The sequence below is a fragment of the Nylanderia fulva genome, unplaced genomic scaffold (genome assembly GCF_048542155.1).
Source record: "Nylanderia fulva isolate GAGA-0341 unplaced genomic scaffold, ASM4854215v1 Scaffold149, whole genome shotgun sequence".
In the NCBI taxonomy this organism is placed as follows: domain Eukaryota; kingdom Metazoa; phylum Arthropoda; class Insecta; order Hymenoptera; family Formicidae; genus Nylanderia; species Nylanderia fulva.
The window spans coordinates 26,744-48,644 of record NW_028189719.1 but is presented as its reverse complement, the minus strand read 5'-3'; the positions used below and the strand labels follow the sequence as shown (position 1 = coordinate 48,644).

The 21,901-nt window shown below is 36.4% G+C and overlaps 2 protein-coding genes across 2 annotated transcripts in view; both read right to left on the bottom strand.

Annotated features, from left to right (window-relative positions):
* Window positions 1-2,829: 2,829 nt before the first annotated feature.
* Window positions 2,830-4,293, bottom strand: LOC146724104 (uncharacterized). The gene is made up of 2 exons (XM_085480421.1): window positions 4,201-4,293; window positions 2,830-3,393 (listed from the first exon to the last, which is right to left on the bottom strand). The coding sequence occupies exons 1-2, from the start codon at window positions 4,291-4,293 to the stop codon at window positions 2,830-2,832; spliced, it is 657 nt and encodes a 218-aa protein (XP_085336547.1).
* Window positions 4,294-5,950: 1,657 nt separating this feature from the next.
* The window catches only part of LOC146724103 (uncharacterized), a 33,535-nt gene continuing 17,584 nt past the window's right edge, over window positions 5,951-21,901 (bottom strand). Inside the window, exon 2 of the mRNA XM_085480420.1 lies at window positions 5,951-6,388. Within this exon, the coding sequence (XP_085336546.1) occupies window positions 5,951-6,388 (438 nt within the window). The remainder of the gene's footprint in view (window positions 6,389-21,901) is intronic.

The window sequence follows — 21,901 nt, the reverse complement described above, 5'->3', positions numbered from 1 at the left end:
TAATGAGCTAAGATTATTGCCAAATTTAATCGCTCTACGTCTTTTATTAATATTTTTGTTTATAATCGTTAACAGGTAACAATTATTACGAAAAATTCCTCTGACTAAATTAATGTTTTCTTCGTGAAACATAAGGTCAGCGAGTAAAATAGCTCTATCTACTAAGCTTGTGATCACACTGAGTTTATATCTCATCGGATGATTCGATAAAAAATTTTAGTGGGATTTATAATCGTGTTCTTGACGCTATTTAAATTATTTTTAAACCATAATCTACACTTTATTCCTCTCGACTAAAGAGCCAAACGCGATGTTATTGCGACAATTAAAAAAGAAAGAAAATTTGGAAACTAAGGAATTTGAATCCTATAGAGTTGGAATCTCAGAAATTCCCCTTGTTCCTTCTCTTAACATCCCCTGTAAAGAAATAGGCGAGAAAAATATTGGTCCGAAAGTCGGCTGAATCGGGAATCGAACTCGAGACCTTCCGCTTGCCGGGCGACTGCTCTTCCAACTGAGCTATTCAGACACTTACAAATCAATATTTCTCTCAATGTTTATTTGTCGCGTCTGGACCTAATTACGACGCTTTGGTGGGGGTGGGGGGTATAAACATTGAGAGAAATATTGATTTGTAAGTGTCTGAATAGCTCAGTTAAAAGAGCAGTCGCTCGGCAAGCGGAAGGTCTCGGGTTCGATTCCCGATTCAGCCGACTTTCGGACCAATATTTTTCTCGCCTATTTCTTTACAGGGGATATTAAGAGAAGGAACAAAGGGAATTTCTGAGATCCCAACTATAGGATTCAAATTCCTTAGTTTCCAAATTTTTGTTCTTTCTTAACTGTCGCAATAACATCGCGTTTGGCTCTTTAGTCGAGAGGAATGAAGTGTAGATTGTGGTTTACAAATTAAAGAGCTGACTTAAAAATATTCTTATTATTTAAATTATTTTTATTTTTACTTATTTATTTATTTATTTGACTTTGTTATAAGGTTTTAGATTGCAAAAGACACATTAGTTTTGTTTCGGTTTTCTTACCGATTAATGACTAAGATTCTTGCTAGCTGTTAACATTTATCTATTCCTTGCTTACTACCGTCAATTCTACATTGTTCATTAAAACAATTGTGAAAATTGTGGGTGGTATGCAGTGAATTTGATTTACTGTATTAATTTATTATGCATTTACGTTTGGTTTGTAACATATTTTTGTATATGAATTTATAATTATTTGTTGCGATAAAATGTTTGTATTAAAATTATAATTATTTTTATGTAACTATTTATAGATCTACTTGTGTGTGAAAAGAGCTGCAATGACAGCCGAAACGTTGTAGTTTAACTAATTATTTATAATAAATGATTGCCAGTTTGATCGACTTTTACCATTAAGGAAAGATTTTTATATATCTACACTCCATTCCTCTCAGCCAATAGAGCCACACGCGATGTTATTGCGTCAATTAAGAAAGAAAGAAAATTTGGAAATTAAGGAATTTGTATCCTATGGTTGGGATCTCAGAAATTCCTCTTGTTCCTCTCCTAACTTCCCCTGTAAAGAAATAGGCAAGAAAAATATTGATCCGAAAGTCGGCTGAATCGAGAATCGAACCCGAGACCTTCTGCTTGCCGGGAGACTGCTCTTCCAATTGAGCTATTCAGACACGAAACGATACTTCTTTTTGCCTTTGTGATTAAATAATGCCGTAACTTTACGGCGTAAAATTAACTTTATTTGTTTGTTAACTATTACTTATAAAAGTGTGTGTTCGAGAATGCGCTTTGCGAAAGGAGGTTTCAGTTAGATAAGTCACTTTGAGTATGAAAAACAATTTAATTATAAAAGTACACTGATCAACAAAAATATACACGCATAAAAATTAATATAGACTTTTAATCTATTTCAGTAAACGTAATCGTAATTAAATAATAGGTTTAAGCAGCGGTTGTCAACAAATTTTGCGGTTTGTCAAATATACAGAGATGCGATATGCGGTTCACGGCGGAAAAGCGATACAGCGACGTTGTCCGGACGTGAACTCCCTTTTAAGGTTTTTTCGAAGGAGCCCACCCTCTCGTAAAGCGCCAATAATTATGAACAATTTTGAGTTTGCGAGATGACCTGAGAGCACGGTTCATAATTGGCCGCTTCAACGAGATTACGCAAAAAGACGCGGGTTTGACATGCGCGAGCGTGTGATGGCTTGAATTATTGGTTGTTCGGAACGCACGTGATAAGCCGCGCATGCTTGTCGCGACATAGACATCCGGCGAAACGGTTGCGATATCGTTAATTGTTCATTTCGGTGCCATTTTTTTGGCGACAGATTTATGACCTGTTAAAATTTACGATGGGTTTTTTGTTGATACATATAAACAACTTTGACTGTTTACTAACTCGACAATTGATTTTTCTAACAATTATTTCTAAAAAAATATGTAACTTTTACATTTGCATTTTGAACATTCCCGCCCGCCTTGTCGCGAAATGACAAAATAGTTGGTGGTGGTTTCCAGTCGCGAATCGCAGTCCAATAGCATTTGATGGTGGGACTGACGCGCGCCTGCGCGGTGAAATGCACGTGGTGATGGTGTGAAATATGTGATAATCATGCGGCAACGTGATGATACACGTGATCGGAACAGAATGGCGAGTGTGAAGTGAAATACAATGCAAGGAAATCGTGAAATGACAAACGAGTGCAGTGGTGAATGGTAACAGTGATGTGCGCGAGTGGCGCTGTGCCAAAAGTGGAGTGATATTGCGAGACGCAACTGCAAAGATGAGTAATGGAGTGATCGTGAACGTGAATAGTGTTGAGATGTGTTATGAGGTGTCGGTGTTCGACGCGGTTGCTTTGATCACGCCCAGGAACAAGACGAGTTTGACGAGTGTGCGCACGAGTTTGAAGGTAGTTGTTCGGATTGAGACCACGCGTATGATGCCGTTGCCCTTGGGATGCAGGTTTGTTATTCGGACGAGGGGCCATTGACTCGGAGGGGTGAGCTCGGAACGCACGAAGTAGAGATTGCCGATGCGGGGTGCGGCCTCGTCCTTGAGCCACTTGGATCTCGGAGTGAGTCTGTGGATGTACTTTGTTGACCATCGATGCCAGAAGTGATCTCTCATGACCTGCAAATGACGCCATCGTGACAATGTGTTTTCAGGTCGGCTGGTCAGCGATGGCTCGGGCACAGCGAGGAGCGGTGCCCCGACGAAGTGACCGGGTGTCAATGCCGAGATGTCTGAATCATCGGAGAGTGCCTGCAACGGACGAGAATTAAGACAGGCTTTGATCTCGGCAAGGAGTGTGCTCGACTCCTCAAAAGTGAGAGTGGTCTCGCCGATCACCTGACGGAGATAAAACTTGATCGATTTCACGGTGGTCTCCTACAGATCACCAAAGTGCAGAGCCGGTGGCAGATTAAAATGCCAGTGAATTCTTTGAGCGGTGGCGGCAAAGGTAATACCATGACCTTCGGATGTCGATGCCGTGAAGAGCTCGCGCAACGTGCGATCTGCTTCGATGAACGTCGTACCGCAGTCACTGTAGATGTCGATGCACAGGCCCCGGCGGCAGACAAAGAGTCTGTCTTAATTCTCGTCCGTTGCAGACACTCTCTGATGATCCAGGCGGGCAGGAGACGAAGCGGCGTAGGGCGACGATAAAGGCCTTGGAAGAATAGTCTGAAACAACTTCCAGGTAAATGGCCTTTGACCAAAAACAGATGAAGACAGCGATATATCCTTTGTGAGCGCGGTGTCCACGCCCTTTGATAGTCCGGATGAGGATTGATCCAGCGTAATCTAGGCCGGTGCTGAGGAACGGTCGAGTCGGCGTCACTCGGTCACGAGAAAGGTTGCCCATCAGAGGTTGTGGTATGACAACTCGCCATTAAGTGCAGGTTTCACACTGGTGTAGCTGCTGTTTGACGACAATCCTCCCGCATAGCACCCAGAATCGAAGGCGGAGCAGGCTGAGTGTCAGCTGGACACCTCCGTGCAGAGTCCGACGATGGCAAGACTCAATCAGTCGATTTAACCAGGAGACCGGCGGGCCAATCATCGGGTGTTTCTTATTGTAAGGCAGCAGCACGTGTTTGAGACGTCCTTCTACGCGCAGCACGCCTTGGTCGTCGAAGAACGGATTCAATTTTGCCAAAGAGCTACGTGGTGAACTGGTACGTCTACCTGTACCTCGTCTGGAAAGTGGAACGTCTGCACTACTCGAAGCCAGGGAAGTAGGGCGGCATCCAACTCGTCTGGGTGCAGTGGACGGTCAGGTGACATCATGCTCTGCAATGTTGAGCCATCAACGACACCAAGCTATAACTCGCTGCAGACGATGCAATGTCGGGAACCTGAGAAGAAGGTCCGATTCGACGGTGACAGGTCTCTTGGTCATTAGGCTAGTGGCTCGTTGTTCAGGAAGGTCATCTTCTGGAGCGTCGATTTCTGAGTTGGGCCAAGTAGTCTCGTTGAATGACAACCAGATAGGTCTCATCCACCACAATGCGTGGTTGAGTAGCTCGCTAAGAGTAATGTCTCGTGATATACAGTCTGCAGGATTGTCCTTTCCGGCCACGTGTCTTCACTGGGCGTCTGAAAGCTGCGTCTAGATGGAAGCTACTTGGTTGGCGACGAAGGTTTTCCAGCAGCGTGTTCCTGAATCCAGTGGAGCGTGACCTTCGAATCGGATCACAGGTGTATTGGTGTAGCTGCCAAGCCCAGAGTGTTGCGGACATGTAGCGTAAGAGTGGTGAGTAGAGCGGCGGTGCATAGTTCAAGTCGTGGTAACAATACTTGCTTGACAGGTGCGACCTTGAACTTTGCCATCAACAGCTTGCCTGAAGCCTTGTTTTTTTCAGTGTTGCGGATGTAGACCGCGGCGGCGTATCCTCGCTCTGACACGTCGGCAAAACCATGGAACTGCAGATGTGAGTGATTGTCTCCGGTGCCAAGCCAAAGGGCCACGGATGTAATCAAGAAAAGGAAGCTGATTCAACAACTGCTGCCAGCGTTGTGCGCCCTTGTTAGGCAGTGGGGAGTCCCAATCCAATTGCTGAAGCCACGTGGTCTGGATCAGGATTTTGGCTCGGACTACGACAGGCGCGAGCCAACCCATCGGATCGAAAAATCGTGCAGTCTCGGCAAGGACTCGTCTCTTCGTGAAGTCGGTGACTGGACGGGGATGTATCCTGAATGAAAACCAGTTGCCTTGAGGATGCCACCGGAGGTCCAAAGTAGAATGGCTCTCTCCTTCCCATGAGTGCGATGCGCGCTGAAAACGATGTTCCTGCGGAATTCCCGTGAGGACTTCCTGGTCGTTCGAGGCTTACTTTCTCAACGGAAATCCGTCCACCATGCAAAGATTGCGCAGTTCTGTCTAAAGATTGTTTGCATCTGTCAGGTTGTTCGCGCCGGTGACCACGTCGTCGACGTAACAATCCCGCCGTAGCGCCATAACACCATGAGGAAAATGAGCCTCTTAGTCCATTCCGAGTTGTCGCAGCGTTCTGATGGCAAGGAAAGGTGCACATGCTAGTCCGTAGGTTACTGTCCTCAGCTCGTATTCGTGGGTGTCGTCAGCATTGTCGTGGCGTCACAATATCGTTTGGAAGCGGCAGTCTTTAGGATGTACAAGAATTTGGCGGTACATCTTCTCAATGTCCGTGACAAAGACGTACCGATGCCAACGCCATCAAAGTAGTACGTCGACGAGTGCTGATAGGAGGTTCGCACCAGTGAGGGATGCGAGTTTAGTGACTCACCAAACCATGTGCGTTGAGAGCCGTTGAATATGACCCTGAGCTTTGTGGTAGTGCTCGACTCCTTAAGGACTCCATAAAGCGGTAAGTAGCATTTGGTACTGGAAGCGGTTGTCGATGTGCTAACTTTCTCCATATGTTGCAGGTCCTCGTACTCCCGCATAAAGCTTCGGTATAGGTCACCAAATCGAGGATCTTGGCTTCCTTTTTTCTCCATCGCTCCCAGGAGGCTCTACGTTGACCGACGGGTCTCGTTGAGCGTTGTCGGCGGTAAAAAATGGCAATCTCACCATGTATCTCCCAGTAAACGTGCGCACAAAGAAGTCCTTGCACCTGGCTTCGTCGGGAGTGATCGAGGCACTAGTTACTAGGTTGCTCTCCTGCTCCCAAAATCGTTGAACCAGATCGGTGGGGTCGTGGTCGACGGTGCACTGGAATGTGCGGCAGCTGGTTGCTGCTGCGTCGTAGCCCCCGGACAGGATCGATGTTAGGCTGGTCTGCTGGATCGGTATCCGTGATCCGCCCTTGCAAAGATCTTCCTCGAGGATCAAGGAGTAGACTCCTGCTCCCAGAAGTAGCTCCGCTGGATCGTCGTTCAGGAAGCGCGGGTCGGCCAGCTGGAATCCTTGTATATGAGGTCAGCTGCGGTTTTCTCTCGGAACGGAGCCTTGCTGAAGAGAGATACAAGGCAGTATGAAGGTGTACGGGATTATCAAACTTAAGTGGTTTCTCTTGTAAGTAGCCACTTTTGAACCACGAATACTTGAATAAATTTATAAACCGAGAAGATAATTGATTGTGAATTAGTGATTAAAGTTTGATAATATTGTTTCGTAAATGTAAGTTTACATCGTATTTATACAAAATAACTATATCTGAAAAATATTTAATGAAATTTTTCCAAATCTTGTAAAAGCTTCGAGAGGTTGTATCATTCCAGTCCCTACGGAAATTGTTAAAATTTTTATATTTTTTGATAATTTATCCATTGTTTCAAATGTTTTCGAATTTTGGCCACTCCATGAATCTAATAGCAGAAGTTTTGGAAATAATCGACCAAACTAGCAAGTAATAATCGTTTTTATTAAATTTTACGACGTTTCAACCATATGATTGTGGTTCTTAAGTGAGACTAAAATAATTTATTATATATATAGTTATTGTCAAATGAAACACTAACATAAATTTCGCAATTGAAAACGTACATAATACTTACCAATAAATTAGTAAAAATTTGCTCATCATACAGCAATGCACCATATTAATTTTAATTAAGAAATATACAAGTCAAAAATCAAAAGTAAAATTAAAATTGTGAAACAGCCACAACATATCCCAACCAAGGATCGTCAAATTCTAAAGTATTTTAAGTAAAATTGTTTAAACGACCTTAATTATTTTATTATATATATCATTTAAACTCTCTGTATCCTTCTGTGAGTTTCTGTTGTTTAGTTTTTTAATATAAAACATTTCGGCTATCTCTCTCTTCCTTACATGTTTTTCAGTGTGTAAAATGTTAAATCTATTCCAACCAAAATCATGTTCAAATTCAGACCAATGTTTACTTATAACCAAATGTAAACTATGATGTAATTTAATATTATTACAATGTTCCTTAACCCGTGTACTAAGATGTCTCTCTGTTTGTCTTATATATAATGCGGAACAATCATTGCAGTCAATTTTATACACCACATTAGTCGCGCAATCGTTAGATAGCATATCTTTACCACATGTAATTAGATTATTCAGTTTTTTCGGTAAACTGTACACAACATTAATGCCAAACTTCTTTAAAGAGTGTGATATATTGTCACTAAAATTATTCATGTATGATATTGAGATGTAAGGTGCTTTCTCTTGTGAATCAGTTACAATGTCATCCATTTCACTAGACTTATTGTATTTTAGAAAATTGATTTTTTTTGTACATATAACGGTTGATTATTTTTGTAGAAAAACAATTATTCCGTAAAATATTTTTAATAATTTTGATGTTTTTTAGATGAAATCGCTGATCAGATAATAAAATTGCGTGGCCAACCAAATTATAAATCGTGTTGATTTGATATTTAAAAGGATGACTAGAAAAATAATTGATATATCCCAACAAATTACATTCCAACTTCTACGTAAATTTTAAACGTTCGTAATAATAATTAAAAATGGATAATAACATGTCTATTTTATCAATAGGTATTATGATAAAAATGTCGTCAACATATCTATAGTACACGGGAACCGTAAAATCTAGTAAACCAAGACAATGTGATTCCTGGTCGTCCATGATTATATCAACTAAAATTGGGGACAACGGCGACTCCATTGGACTACCATAAATTTGTTCAAAAAATTGTCCCTCAAACCTAAAACTAGTTGAGTCAAGGATGGTTTCAATGACGTGTAAAAATTGTGCTAAATTTAATTTCGTATTCTTAGAAATGTCATCTCAACGCTTCTCAATTTCATTCATTACCAGTTCCTTAGGAATGTTGGTAAAAAGCAAAGTGACATCCAGAGAAATCATTATTTCAGAATCATTAATTATTCTGTCTTAAATGTTCTTAGAAAACGACCAACCATCCTTGATGTGTGACTCTGATTTTTTTATGGAACATTGTATAATATTATGGATATAGTTTGCTATATTGTAGAAAGAACTATCAATTGAAGACACAATGATTCGCAAAGGAAAACCGTTCTTGTGGATCTTTGGAAGTCCATAGCACCGCGGTAAATTATTGTTCGTACAATTCAAATGCTTATACGTTCTCTCATCAATAATATTATTCAACCGCCAAGATTTTAGCAATAAATTTAACTCATTTGTTAGAGGTTTTATGGGGTCTTTTTTGAGTTTTCTAGAGGTGCAAGAATCATTGAGTAAAACGCTCATTTTTTGCAAATATTCCGTTCTATCTAGAATTACGGTTGTTTGTCCTTTATCAGCCCGAGTGACTAAAATATTTTTATTTTCTTTAAGAAACCTTTTACACAAAGAAAACCCGTCAGATAACAATCTATCGATATAGTTAATATGTTTTTTATCACGCAAAAATTTTGTAAGGAAGTCTACTATTGAATTTCTAGTAGACAAATTTCAAGTCAAATCTGTCATTTCTATGTATCTTTAGAATATTGACCTCAAAATTTTTTATGACATCTAACGTGTATCTAATTTGATACCTGCTACTCGATTGCTGTAACGGAAGTGAAATTTTGACTTAAACTCAAAATATTCATAACCAGTATCAGGAAGTTTCTTATTGCTGCTATTCACGAGCCATTTTGAATTATCGATGTTCTTAAGGGGATGCCGGAGGTCTACTTTTACCGGCCGAACCGATTATATTTTGCCAACACCAAGAAGTTTTTATTGCGTTAATAGAATAACAAATGCTTTTCCACGATTAAAGTTAATACAATAATAAAGTAGGAAGCTGTCTGAATTTGTGATAAAAAGACAAAAAATTTTTAAATACGAGTTTTTTTCTGGCTTCTCGCGTCACGTCATAACAATATTTGCTTGTATAAAAGTTTCACAATTTATACGTACAAAATAAGACAGGTTTCTACAAAAAATTGCATAAAGGAATATTAGTGAGCTTGCAGAAATAAGTTTAGAAGTCTAATAAAAAAGATCTTGGTGTTGGAATATTTCATTCACATGTGTATGTGCGAAATGACATTTGGGAATAATACAGAGCAGAAAATTAGTTGCGCGATGTCGCGATAGATGGAGCTGCAATCGCGCAGTTAGACAAGGACAGACAGTCATATTATCTTCGTCTCTCTCATGCTGTCTTGTCTTCTGACCACGGTGTGTATACGACCATGCTTCTGACACACTCTCTCTCTCTCTCTCTCTCTCTCTCTCTCTTTCTCTCAAATTGCTCGTTCATAATTGTATGCGAGTGATTTGAGAAAGAGAAAATATGCTTTCTAAAAATTAAACACAACATTATGGAGATCAAAGAAAGTTGGTTTATAAATTTATCCACTGTTATAATTCCGAACGACATGAAATGTTTATTGCAACTGGGCGAGAACTTTAGTTTGCCTTTTACCAATAAAACTGATTTAACTATTGACTTCATAAAAAATTTAGAGTATAATTTAAAGAAACTTCCTACGGACAAACTTATTACTATCAGAAATAGAGTTACACAAGTTTTTAACTTAATTCACAATTATTCTTATCCGCGTAACAACAACAATAACATTTTAATAAAATTAAATTCGATAACAAATAATTTCTTGAAAAAAAACCCAAATCTCATTTTGACCAGAGCTGATAAAAGCAATGTCACTGTTGCTTTAGACAAAAATGAATACATAAATAAAATAGAAAACATGTTAAAAGATAATAGCACATACGTTATTGTGAACAAAGATCCGACTAGGAAATTAACCACCAGCCTACGAGACCTATTGCTTAGATGGAAAAATAAAAAATACATCTCTGTACAAAAGTATAAATCTCTATTATTTACTGACGGCACTTTTGCAAGAGCATACGGCCTCCCGAAGATCCATAAAAATAATTGTCCATTTAGAATTATAGTCACCTCAATTAATAGTCCACTCTACGATCTCGCTCTATTTTTACATAAAATTATGAAAAACAGCTTTTCAAAAGCTAATAGCCATATAGAAAATAGCTATGAATTGGTCAACAAAATTCAAGATCTTCATATTGACAATGATTTCAAATTAATATCGTTAGGTGTTGTTTCTCTGTTTACGAATATTCCAATCGATCTGGCATTAAAAAGTGTTTCTGATAGATGGCAATATTTGGCTGAGAATTGCGACATTCCGAAATCTGAATTTATGGCAGGATTAAACTTAGTTTTAAATTCCTCATTTTTTACTTTCAACAACAATTTTTACCGACAAACATTTGGCACTCCTATGGGATCGCCACTTTCACCTATTATTGCGGATGTAGTACTTCAGGACATTGAAAAGCAAGCGCTCAATCTTTTAACATTTACACCACCGATTTATTTTAGATACGTAGATGACGTTATATGTGCTGTTCCATCTCATAAAATTCAACAAACTTTAGACATTTTCAACTCTTTTCACAATAGAATTCAGTTTACATTGGAATATAACAATAATAATAGTCTTGATTTTCTCGATGTCACACTCATTTTAGAAAATAATTATATTAAGACAGATTGGTACCATAAATCAACTTTCTCTGGTAGATATTTACATTACTTTTCACAACATCCTCCTTGTCAAAAAAGAGGAACAATAATTGGGTTGGTTGACAAAGCATTTTTATTATCGCACCCAATTTTCCATAACAAGAACTTAAAGTTGATAATTGATATACTGGTTAAATAATAGCTATCCTACTAAATTAATATTTCAAACCATAAACCAACGTTTAAAATTATTGATCGACAAAAACAACAATAGTATTAACAATAATATTTCCACTGAAAAATCACCTTACTCATATTTTACCATTCCATATTTACCAACCATATCTGAACAATTTAAAAATATTACTAAGAATCTTAATACAAAACTCTCTTACTTCAGCTTAAATAAGTTAAATAAACACATTAAAGTGCATAAAGATAAGATTCAAACTTTTTCTAATACCAATGTTGTTTATAAAATTGACTGTGCAGACTGTAATGCATCATATGTGGGCCAAACGGGACGTAAATTAAGTACTAGGATTTCGGAACATAAACTTGATATTAATAGAAATACAATAAATAAATCTGTTATAACTAACCATAGGCTTGATTTCAACCACGAATTTAAATGGAATGAAGTAAAAATTCTTAATAAAGAAAATTTCCTCGGAAAAAGATTAATCTCCGAGATGATTTATATTAAAAGACAAACAAATAATTTGAACTTGCAAACGGACACAGAATGTTTACCTGATACATATATAAGCAGTATTGATAAACTACCGAAACTCTGAAAATAGATACACAAATATAATAAGCTAACACCGCTCGTTTTCACCTTTCGATCACTTTGTCTGTGACATTATAAGTGTGCGGATCTCAGGAATCGATGTTCCTCCTACACTACTGTTTTCACGTTGCAATCTAATCATATGTAAGTCTATAAACATCTTCATTTTTGTACAACCTATCAAGCTTAAATAAATCAATAAATATTTAATAACATTATAGGATTCAAATTATTATGTGTCTATCGGGTCTAATAACCGGAGTAGAAACACAATTTACGAATTTTAATCATCACATTATGACTATGTTGGAGGAATATCGCTTTTCATTTTTACATCATGTTCTCTTTTTCTATTACGATAATATTTGTCAATCATTATATATATCATTGTATTTTTAATGCGTTACATACTCTATGACGTTTATGACTATTCTTGATGTATATATTACCGTTATGACACCGTTCATTAGTTTTTAAATTCAGAATTTAATCAGCGTTGATAATGGTCAAAATATTGACCGAAACGTTCGCTTTGTATCTATATTTAAAGAGTACTTATGTTTTAATTATTTTTTGTCATCTTTTATTGTAATTCATTATTAGACATTACATTAAAGAATATTATTTTTATATATGACTTCACTATTTAACATAATTTGAATTTTTATATTTACTGCTCTTAACAGCCTTTTACCAAATTTATTATAATTTAATAAGAGCCTTGAATTACTACGACTAAAAGTTAAAGTATGTAGGTATAATATGCCAATATTATATATATGTGTATATATATATATATATATATATTACAATATTGCACGGTACGAAGGGGGCTATCATATGGCGATAATAATTTTTGTAATATATATATATATATATATATCCTAAAAAAATCATAAAAATGAAAACGTCAGGCCATGTTCAAAAGAAGGTACTCAAAAATTTAAACGATCTAATAATAAATTATCACGAAAAGTAACTGATATGTTAAAGGTGCCAGTTCAAAGTGAACATACGTAAAGTGTATATTATCTAAATTTAGTAATAATATATTACCATGAAAAGTAACTGTGATATTTTATTCAAGGTGCAAGTTCACATTGAATATACATACATATAAGTAAAACTGATTACAATTTGATTCTAGAAAATAAGTGCGATATGTTATTCTTAGTGCACAAAATATAATAGTCGTTTATAGAGATTTGATTTGAAATTCATACTAGCTCGTACAATGAAAAATAATTGCTCGTAATTCCAGAGTACCAATTTGTTAATGACTCAGAAAAATAACATGGCGGCCTGCTCTCAAAAAACTATGATGTTTCTCGATGTCCATTTAGAAATAATGTCGAAGCTCTTACAGAATAATTACTATAACATTTGAAATACGAAAAGTATTACATTAGAAGAAGATTAGATTAGAATAAGGATTCAACGTATTTTTAAAAGCTCTACACACACAACGAAGTGAATATACAAAACTATATACAAATACCTTTTTCTTCTGTGTTTCTGAAGAAAATTGTAAGTCAAATGAAACCTTGCACTTTGAGAACCATGTCACTTACTTTTCAGAGTCAAATTGATAAATTTTTTTTGTATATTTTAATGATATTTATTTCTCACTTGTATCTTGAATAATTAATATGTAATTTTTTATTGTATATTACGACAAATAATCAGTAAACTTTTTAAGCGTATAGCTTTATTGTAGTTGACCTGAGAACTGTACATTTATAAATTTTACTTAATATACACCCGTTTCGAGCAACAAGGCAAAGTTTTCTGATCAATAACTTACTCCCTGAAAATACGGTATAACACAAATCGGAAGTTGATACGAAAATTCGAAATTTTACTAAAGAAAGATTGGAGGTTTTTAATTTATACAATTTTCACAACTCTTATTTTAATTATTTATTCTACCCATCGAAAGTTTTTTGAGAGCAGGCCGCCATGTTATTTTTCTGAGTCATTAACAAATTGGTACTCTGGAATTACGAGCAATTATTTTTCATTGTACGGGCTAGTATGAATTTCAAATCAAATCTCTATAAACGACTATTATATTTTGTGCACTAAGAATAACATATCGCATTTATTTTCTAGAATCAAATTGTAATCAGTTTTACTTATATGTATGTATATTCAATGTGAACTTGCACCTTGAATAAAATATCACAGTTACTTTTCATGGTAATATATTATTACTAAATTTAGATAATATACACTTTACGTATGTTCACTTTGAACTGGCACCTTGAATAACATATCAGTTACTTTTCGTGATAATTTATTATTAGATCGTTTAAATTTTTGAGTACCTTCTTTTGAACATGGCCTGACCTTTTCATTTTTATGATTTTTTTAGGATATCACTTACTTTTTAAAGTACAGATATATAGAGCAGCTTTTTAGTAATTCAAGTATCACAAATATATGTATTTTCGATTCTTATCACATAACTTTGTATAAGTAACAATTTATGCAATACAGTTCAAAATAATTGAAATATATGGTATATATGTACATATATATAAAATATATAATTATATTATAGTATACATATATATTTTATTTAATCATATATGTAAATGTTTGTATAATTGTAATAACTTTTAACGATACATTGCACATTTATTTCAATTGCAACAGAATGAATTTATATTCTTGTATGAATATTGAAAATAAAGAATGGGCCTCTCCATCGCCCATTCTCGTGAGAACGCAACCATATATTTTTCTTCGTCTCTCCGATTTTAACACGACATATATATTTCTGTCTGATAATTTTTTTCTTGATGATACTTTTTGAAATGTCATGAAGCCTAGGTCAAATTAAAAACTTATTGCACTCGTTTTAATGCAGCGCTTACAGCAGCTTTTATAAAGCGCCAAAGCAGCCGATATTTTATTTTGGCGCTTACGGCAACTTTTATACAGCGCTAGAACAGTTGATGTTTTAATGTAGCGTTTACGGCAGCCTTTATACAGCGCCATTATTTAATCTGTTCTAAGAACAATATGTATGCCCCTTGTGCTCCTTTGGGCCATTTTTTCTTGAACACTTCCATATCATTAGAGTAATACCATTCCGATTTTGTGTCAGCTCTCAACATACACGTGTAGTGACCACGATTCATTTCTTCACCTTCGTGAAATATAGCGCTTATTAGCTTGTACTTTTTTTTATTAATCGTGATATTACTCGTCGGCACGGCGGTAATCCGATTGTTGATAATTTTTTTAGAAACACCGTTTACAAAAGTATATAAATTGAGCTGTATTACTACGACGGATAAAGTTGATTTGATTACGGTTTTCTTTTTCAACACGGTGCCCTTACATTCGTTACAATTGCCGTTTATCGTTTCCCATTTAGAAAATTCTACATTAATCAAACTTTGTAGAGTGACACCTTTTTTCCTTTTTAATGTCGAATGTATAGGTAATATTAGCAAACTACTGCTTTCCAGCTTAGTTACATTGTAATTACACTTGACATTCGAGCAACATGTTACGTGCTTTAATTCGAGTTTTAATACATCATTGATGTCGGAATACGTCGACATTAGAGCCGTAAAAAATTCCGAAACATCTTGTTGTGTTCGTTCTTCGAAGCGTTTTCCGACAGATCTTCTAACCACTTGAATGTTGCAATATTTACGTTCACCATACGCGCAGATAGCATCAATCAATGCAGTCGATGCTTTATTTTTCAGTATTTGTTGCCTAATACGTACGCAATGAAACGCACATTGTAATATTACATTAGAGTAACACGAAACAGCATCGTTATTGCAAAGGCCATATATTTTCCACGTAACTATACTTTCTGGTTCCTCACAATCATAATTCTGCATATCATCAATGATATTAGGGATATCCCATCGACGATCGTACATTTTCACAACCTTTTTCTCGGACGGATTGATTTGTGGCAGTTCAGATTTGAATATAGATCTCAGTCGATTATATTCTACAATGGTGGCTTTCGAGTTTGCTTTAACTGATGCTGGATTGAAATTTATCAAATGTAGGTCTTCCAATTTACTTACTCGTGACAAACCTACATAGGCTTGACCATCACTGAATACAGTCGTTCCTAAATCTTTATTGCATTATTACATGTAATTCCTTCGATTATAAATAATTCGACATTCTTTAATTTGTCTCTCAAAGTTTTCAAGACCATGTCTGACAATTGCGTATATTTTGGTGTAGATTCATGACTAACGGGTAGTTGAAACATTCTATGGATTGTCAAGCCATCGATATTGAATGCTGCGATACCCGTGGGAGCAGATATGGCAGTCGTTTTTTCCAAATTTATTCTGATCCAATGTTTAATTGTTTCAATTAGAAAACTTTTCCCTGTACCACCCTCGCCACTTACGTACAGTCGCAGAATCTGATTCTTATCTTGTAAAACTTGGCATACTCCATCAAAGACTCTTTTCTGGTCTTCGTTCAATTGCGACATCATTTAATCGGGTCGTCAATCTTACCAAAATCTTCCAGATCTTTCATCGCGTCGTCAGCTTCTATCGGATTACAATCCAGTTCATTGTCATCGGATTTGTCTCTGTCTGCTGTTTTCAGATCATTTTCGCGCTTCTCGATTAATTTAGCAACGTTCTCAAAAGCTTTCTGTATTTCTTCGAGCCTTTCGTGATATTTCATTGCCTTCGTTAAAACAGACTCTGAATTCTTAAAGGCATCCGTGTAAGTCTCGAATGTACCTTTGAGTTCACTCAAATCTCTCCATGGTTTGAACAGAAGAAGCAGCGAGTAAAAGTATTTTTCGGGCTCAGTTTTTATATTAAATCGATACTGGTTAATTAAATAACCCTTTTTTCTTTTTTTAAAAATAAACCCGATGCCAGTTTGTAACACTTGACTTTGTCATTATTTGACATCTGTTTCGTAATTTCCCAGAATCTGGCAAAATCGTACAAATTCAATGATTCTAATTCCTGAGGTCTATGGATAGTAATCATCGATGAGTGACGAACAGTAAATATTCGTAGAATTTTCATCAAGAGCTTAAATTTCATTAAATGTTTTAACTTTTCTATTTCTCACCTCATTAACATCGATCCATTTGACCATGGTATCATTATCCGTACCGTACAAGGGATTCCCTAATAGTGTATCCGCAGCTTATAAAGCACCGCATTCTCTGTTATTTAATGAACGCATTGCAAAATTCTACAGTTTCGATGCCAAGGACTTATTCGAATCTATCACTTCAAAGCCTGTATTGCATTTTTCCGACTTTGTCGTGTATTTTGTTAAATATGAGTTTAAAAACTCTGATTTTTCTCTAATAAATTGTATGTCCATATTTCCCTCCCAGGCTAATTTGATAGACGGATTATAATCATTTATAAACCTTTCCGACTCCTTGCGAGGAAGATCGTACAATCTGCTCTTACTGCGTAAATTTTTTCTACCGACTATCGAAGTGATAACGTCTCTTAAAACAATTCTCAGTAACTTGCCGAGGAAAATCGAACCGACACTTTCTGTATATATTAGTTTCCGTTTTTTTCGTACGCATGCAATACGAGTTATGTTTATGATTCTGATCACTTATTACCGTATCGTACAACGTTGGCGAAACATTATCATCTGGAATTTCACACGTTACGTATTTTTGAATAAACGTAGCAACTTCTTCATCCGGCGATTTTTCTAATACTGGAGCATCTTTTATCCAAATCATACAATGCATGTGCTGGATACTTCTACGTTGATATTCCAGTCGCCAGAAGTAATGAATAACCTTTCCTATTGAATTATCGGACGAACAAATAAAATCAATCATGGCTTTGAATTTTATGCACATGAATCTAGAAGTACTTACAGGATCGTATGCGACTAGTTCGCTGATGCCTAACTTCTCTTTATCGGGATTCATATCTTGTAAATATTTACCCAAATCGGACCATTTCCATTCACTAGGACTCAAAGTCAAAAACCACGTCGCTGGACCGTAATGCAAAGTCATGCATTTTACATTATTGGACGGTTGTCGCCAAAATTGATCCGTATTTCTCAATTTTGCGAAAATACTCATTAAATTCGATTCTAATTGGTAACCTTTCAATTCGTTCAAGTATCTACCAGCAGTGTATCTCTCTTGTGGGTTAGTAACCATCATCGTATAATAGATACCACTTTTCAACTGTCGGTAGTTAGCACCATTGAGAAGGAAGAACAGATACTGCAGATTCAACCTGAATCTACTATGTTTCGACATCAATCGTGTTCTAATAAATAAATATTCCGGCAATGCAAAGTTTCTATCTTCTCGTTGTCCATTGACACCATCAGGATATAAATCAGGGAAACACATGACATCCAGATATTTATAACGATTATCCATTGGAAAATCTTCAATTTTCACCATTTGATAAAGCTTCAATGCAGATTCGTTATCGATTCTTTTCGCGTGTATTGGGTATATTGTATGTTAATATCCGAATGTTCAGTGATTTGTGTGAGAAAAGCCGTACGTTTTAAAACGGTTTGATCATTATTATTTTTGTTTTGCTGTACATTGTACAAATTCAATGTTGGTAATTCCTCAACCACCTCATTTATTTCGTCATTGTCGCTTTCCTCATCGACAATCCTATATTCTGTTTCCTGCAACTTATCCTTTAATAGATCATCAGATGACGCTGGAAGACGAATTTTTGAGTAATGAGGATTATTTTCTTTCAACCATTGTAAAGCCTTATACATTTTATTAATATCTACCAATTTTTCCCAAACCACTTTAGATTTCTTGGGTATACCTCGAACGAGAATGTGCAAATCGTGATTCAAATTTATAGGATCTTCCGGAGGACATACCTTATCCAATGTTTCTTGTAAAGGCAGAGGCAAATGAAATGTTCTACCTTTTCCTAAACAGAGTTCGATTATATAAGTTTCTTGATTTAAAATGTGCTATATTTAAATCATTTTAATTATTTTTTTCGTTCAAGTACAATTAACAGCAAAAACTGCATATACGTAGGTATGTATTTGACTCTACTGCCATTACTTGAAACAAATACATTATTCGATATTAACAAATTGGAACTCTGGAATTACGAGTAATTATTTTTCATTGTACAGACTAGGTTTAAATTTTTGAGGACCTTCTTTTGAACATGGCTTGACCTTTTCATTTTTATGATTTTTTGGAGATAGGGTGAGAGAGGACGAATGAGGGTAAGAGAAGACGAGATAGGCGAAAGAGGGTGAAAGAGAACGAAAGAGGGTGAGAAAAGACGTACGAGGGTGAAAGAGGTGAGAGAGAGTGAGAGAGGACGAAAGAGGGTGAAAGAGAACAAAAGAGGGTGAGAAAGGACGTACGAGGGTGAAAGAGGTGAGAAAGGGTGAGAGAGGACGAAAGAGGGTGAAAGAGGACGAAAGAGGTCGAAAGAGGGTGAGAGAGAACGAAAGAGGGTGGGGTGAAAAAGGACGAAAGAGGGTTGAGAGAGGACGAAAGAGTGTGAAAGAGGTCGAAAGAGGATGAGATGAGAGAGGGCGACAAGAGGGTGAGAAAGAATGAACGAGGGTGAGAGAGGGACGAAAGAGAGTGAAAGAAGGTGAAAGAGGACGAAAGAGGGTTTAAAAGAGGGTGAGAAAGAATGAAAGAGGGTGAGAGAGGACGAAAGAGAGTGAAAGAGGACGAACGAAGGGTGAAAGAGGACGAAAGAGGGTGAGAGGGAATGAAAGAGGGTGAAAGAAGACGAAACAGGGGATGAAAGAGGGTGAGAGAGAATGAAAGAGGGTGAGGAGAGACCGAAGAGGTGAATGAAAGAGGACCGAAAGAGGATGAGAGGGAATGAAAGAGGGTGAAAGAGGACGAAAGAGGGTGAAAGAGGAGGGTGAGAGAGGACGAAAGAGGTGTGAAAGAGGACGAAAGGGGGTGAGAGGGAATGAAAGAGGGTGAAGAGGGTGAGAGAGAATGAAAGAGAGGAAAGAGGACGAAAGAGGGTGAGAGAGGGCGAAAGAGGGTGAAAGAGGGTGAGAGAGGACGAAAGAGGGTGAGAGAGGACCAAAGAGGGTTAAAAGAGGCAAAGAGGGGTGGGAGTGGGGGTGGAGTAAGTGTAGGGGTGGGGGTGGGGGGGGTGGGGCGGGATGTGGGAGGGAAAGGGTGGGTGGAAGTTGAGGGAGGTGTAAGTGAAAGGTGAGAAGAGATTTACACGCGGACAGAGAAGAAGAAGAAGAAGAAGAAGAAGACGACGTTACTTCATTTTTCATGAAAAACGTCACTTTTTGACCGCTTGTATCTCCAGAACGGCTTGACCGATTTTATTTTTTCTTGGCTCAAATTACTCGTGGCGATGCCGCCTTTCAGGTTATATTACGTGCAATTCAAAATTTTTTATATTTTAGTAGTGCTACACCTCCAAAAAATGGACTTTGATGGTGCAGGATAAGGAGACTTGTAGTGTCTTTTAAGGTCTTTTAGGGTTTGAACATGGCCGGAGACACTACCGCGTCTCCTGATAAGCTAAGTAGCAAAGAAATGTTTAAAAAAATGTTTGAAACTCTAAGATATTTTCTAAGATAGATTCTTATTTTCTAAGATAGATTCTTTTTAGATAGATTTTTGAACAATAGATTTTTACAGTGTCAAAGGTTTTTATATTCAAACAAAGATTTGCTAGTAACTAGAACTGATAAAGGCCAAGTTACTGTTATCATGAATAAAATTGATTACGTAAATAAAATGCACACAGCTTTGAACGACGAGTCTACTTATAAAAAAATCAAAAAAGACCCTAGTCAACGTATTTCTTCAAAAATCAATACGTTGATTAAATCATGGCGTGATAACAAGTTAATAGACGAAATTACATATAAACAACTGAATTGCACCAATGGGAATTTACCGAGATGCTGTAGACTCCCCAAGATACACAAGGATAACACCCCTCTTCGTATCATAGTATCATCGGTGGGGAGTCCAACTTATAATATAGCTCTGTACATACATAACATTTTGTATAATTCTGTTAAAAAACCGAGATCTTTTATCAAAGATGGTTGCCAATATTATCAACAACACTGATATTAGCGACAATGATGTCTTAATTTCTCTAGATGTTACCTCACTGTTTACTAATGTTCCCAAAAAACTTGTTATCAAAGCCATTGAGAACAGATGGAATGACGTTAACAACAATACTTGTTTTTAATTCGGATCAATTTAAACACGCAGTAGAGGTAATTTTAAATTCGACGAGATTTTCTTTTAACGAATGTTTCTATAAACAAACCTTTGGCACCCCGATGGGTTTCCCCCTGTCACCTATATTAACGGACATAGTCATGGATGATTTAGAAACGAAATGTCTTGAAATGTTGGATTTTTGTGCTCCTTTGTACTTTAGGTACGTTGATAATATATTAATGGTAATTCCTAAAGATAAAATTGATACAACTCTCAACATATTTAACAGTTACTATTATCGTTTAAAATTCACATATGAAATCAAAAATAATAATATGATTAATTTTCTAAATACTACAATTATATAAGAACTGATAGAAAATTAATCACAAATTGGTATCGGAAGCCGACATTTTCAGGCAGATATATAAACTACCTTTCGAATCATCCAGAGAAATACAAAATTAATATGGTTATCAATTTGGTAGACCACGCGATTTTACTGTCTAATGAAAAATTTCACACACAGAACATTGAGATTGTTAAGCAAATTCTAGCAAATAATTGTTTCCCAGCGAATCTTATTAACCGCATAGTTAAGAAACGTATAGGGTTTTTGAAACATTATAAGAACAATATTGAACCACATAGTCATCAGAAATTTGATTTGAAATCATGTTTTACATTGCCTTATATAAAGCATCTCAGCGACAACATAAAAAATTCGCTCTCTAAATTTGGTTTGAAAGTACTATATTCTATTCCAAAAAAATTAAACAGGATCTTTAATCGTGGCAAAGATAAAATTTTAAAACCCAATAAAACTGAGGTAATATACAAAATTGAATGTAAGAACTGCGCTTTTTCTTATATTGGACAAACAAAAAGACATTTGAAGACCCGTATTAGGGAATAGAAATAACATTAAATTACACGAAAGTAATTATTCTGTGGTGAGTAAGCACAGAGTAGAGTTTGGACACGATTTTGA

What these genes read in the sequence shown, in the direction of transcription:
- LOC146724104 (XM_085480421.1), bottom strand. Translation starts at nt 4,293, where the DNA reads ATGTCACCTGACCGTCCACTGCACCCAGACGAGTTGGATGCCGCCCTA. An exon ending in CGTTCCACTTTCCAGACGAG is followed by an intron (nt 3,394 to 4,200) that starts GTACAGGTAGAC and finishes GGTGATCTGTAG; the next exon opens with GAGACCACCGTGAAATCGAT.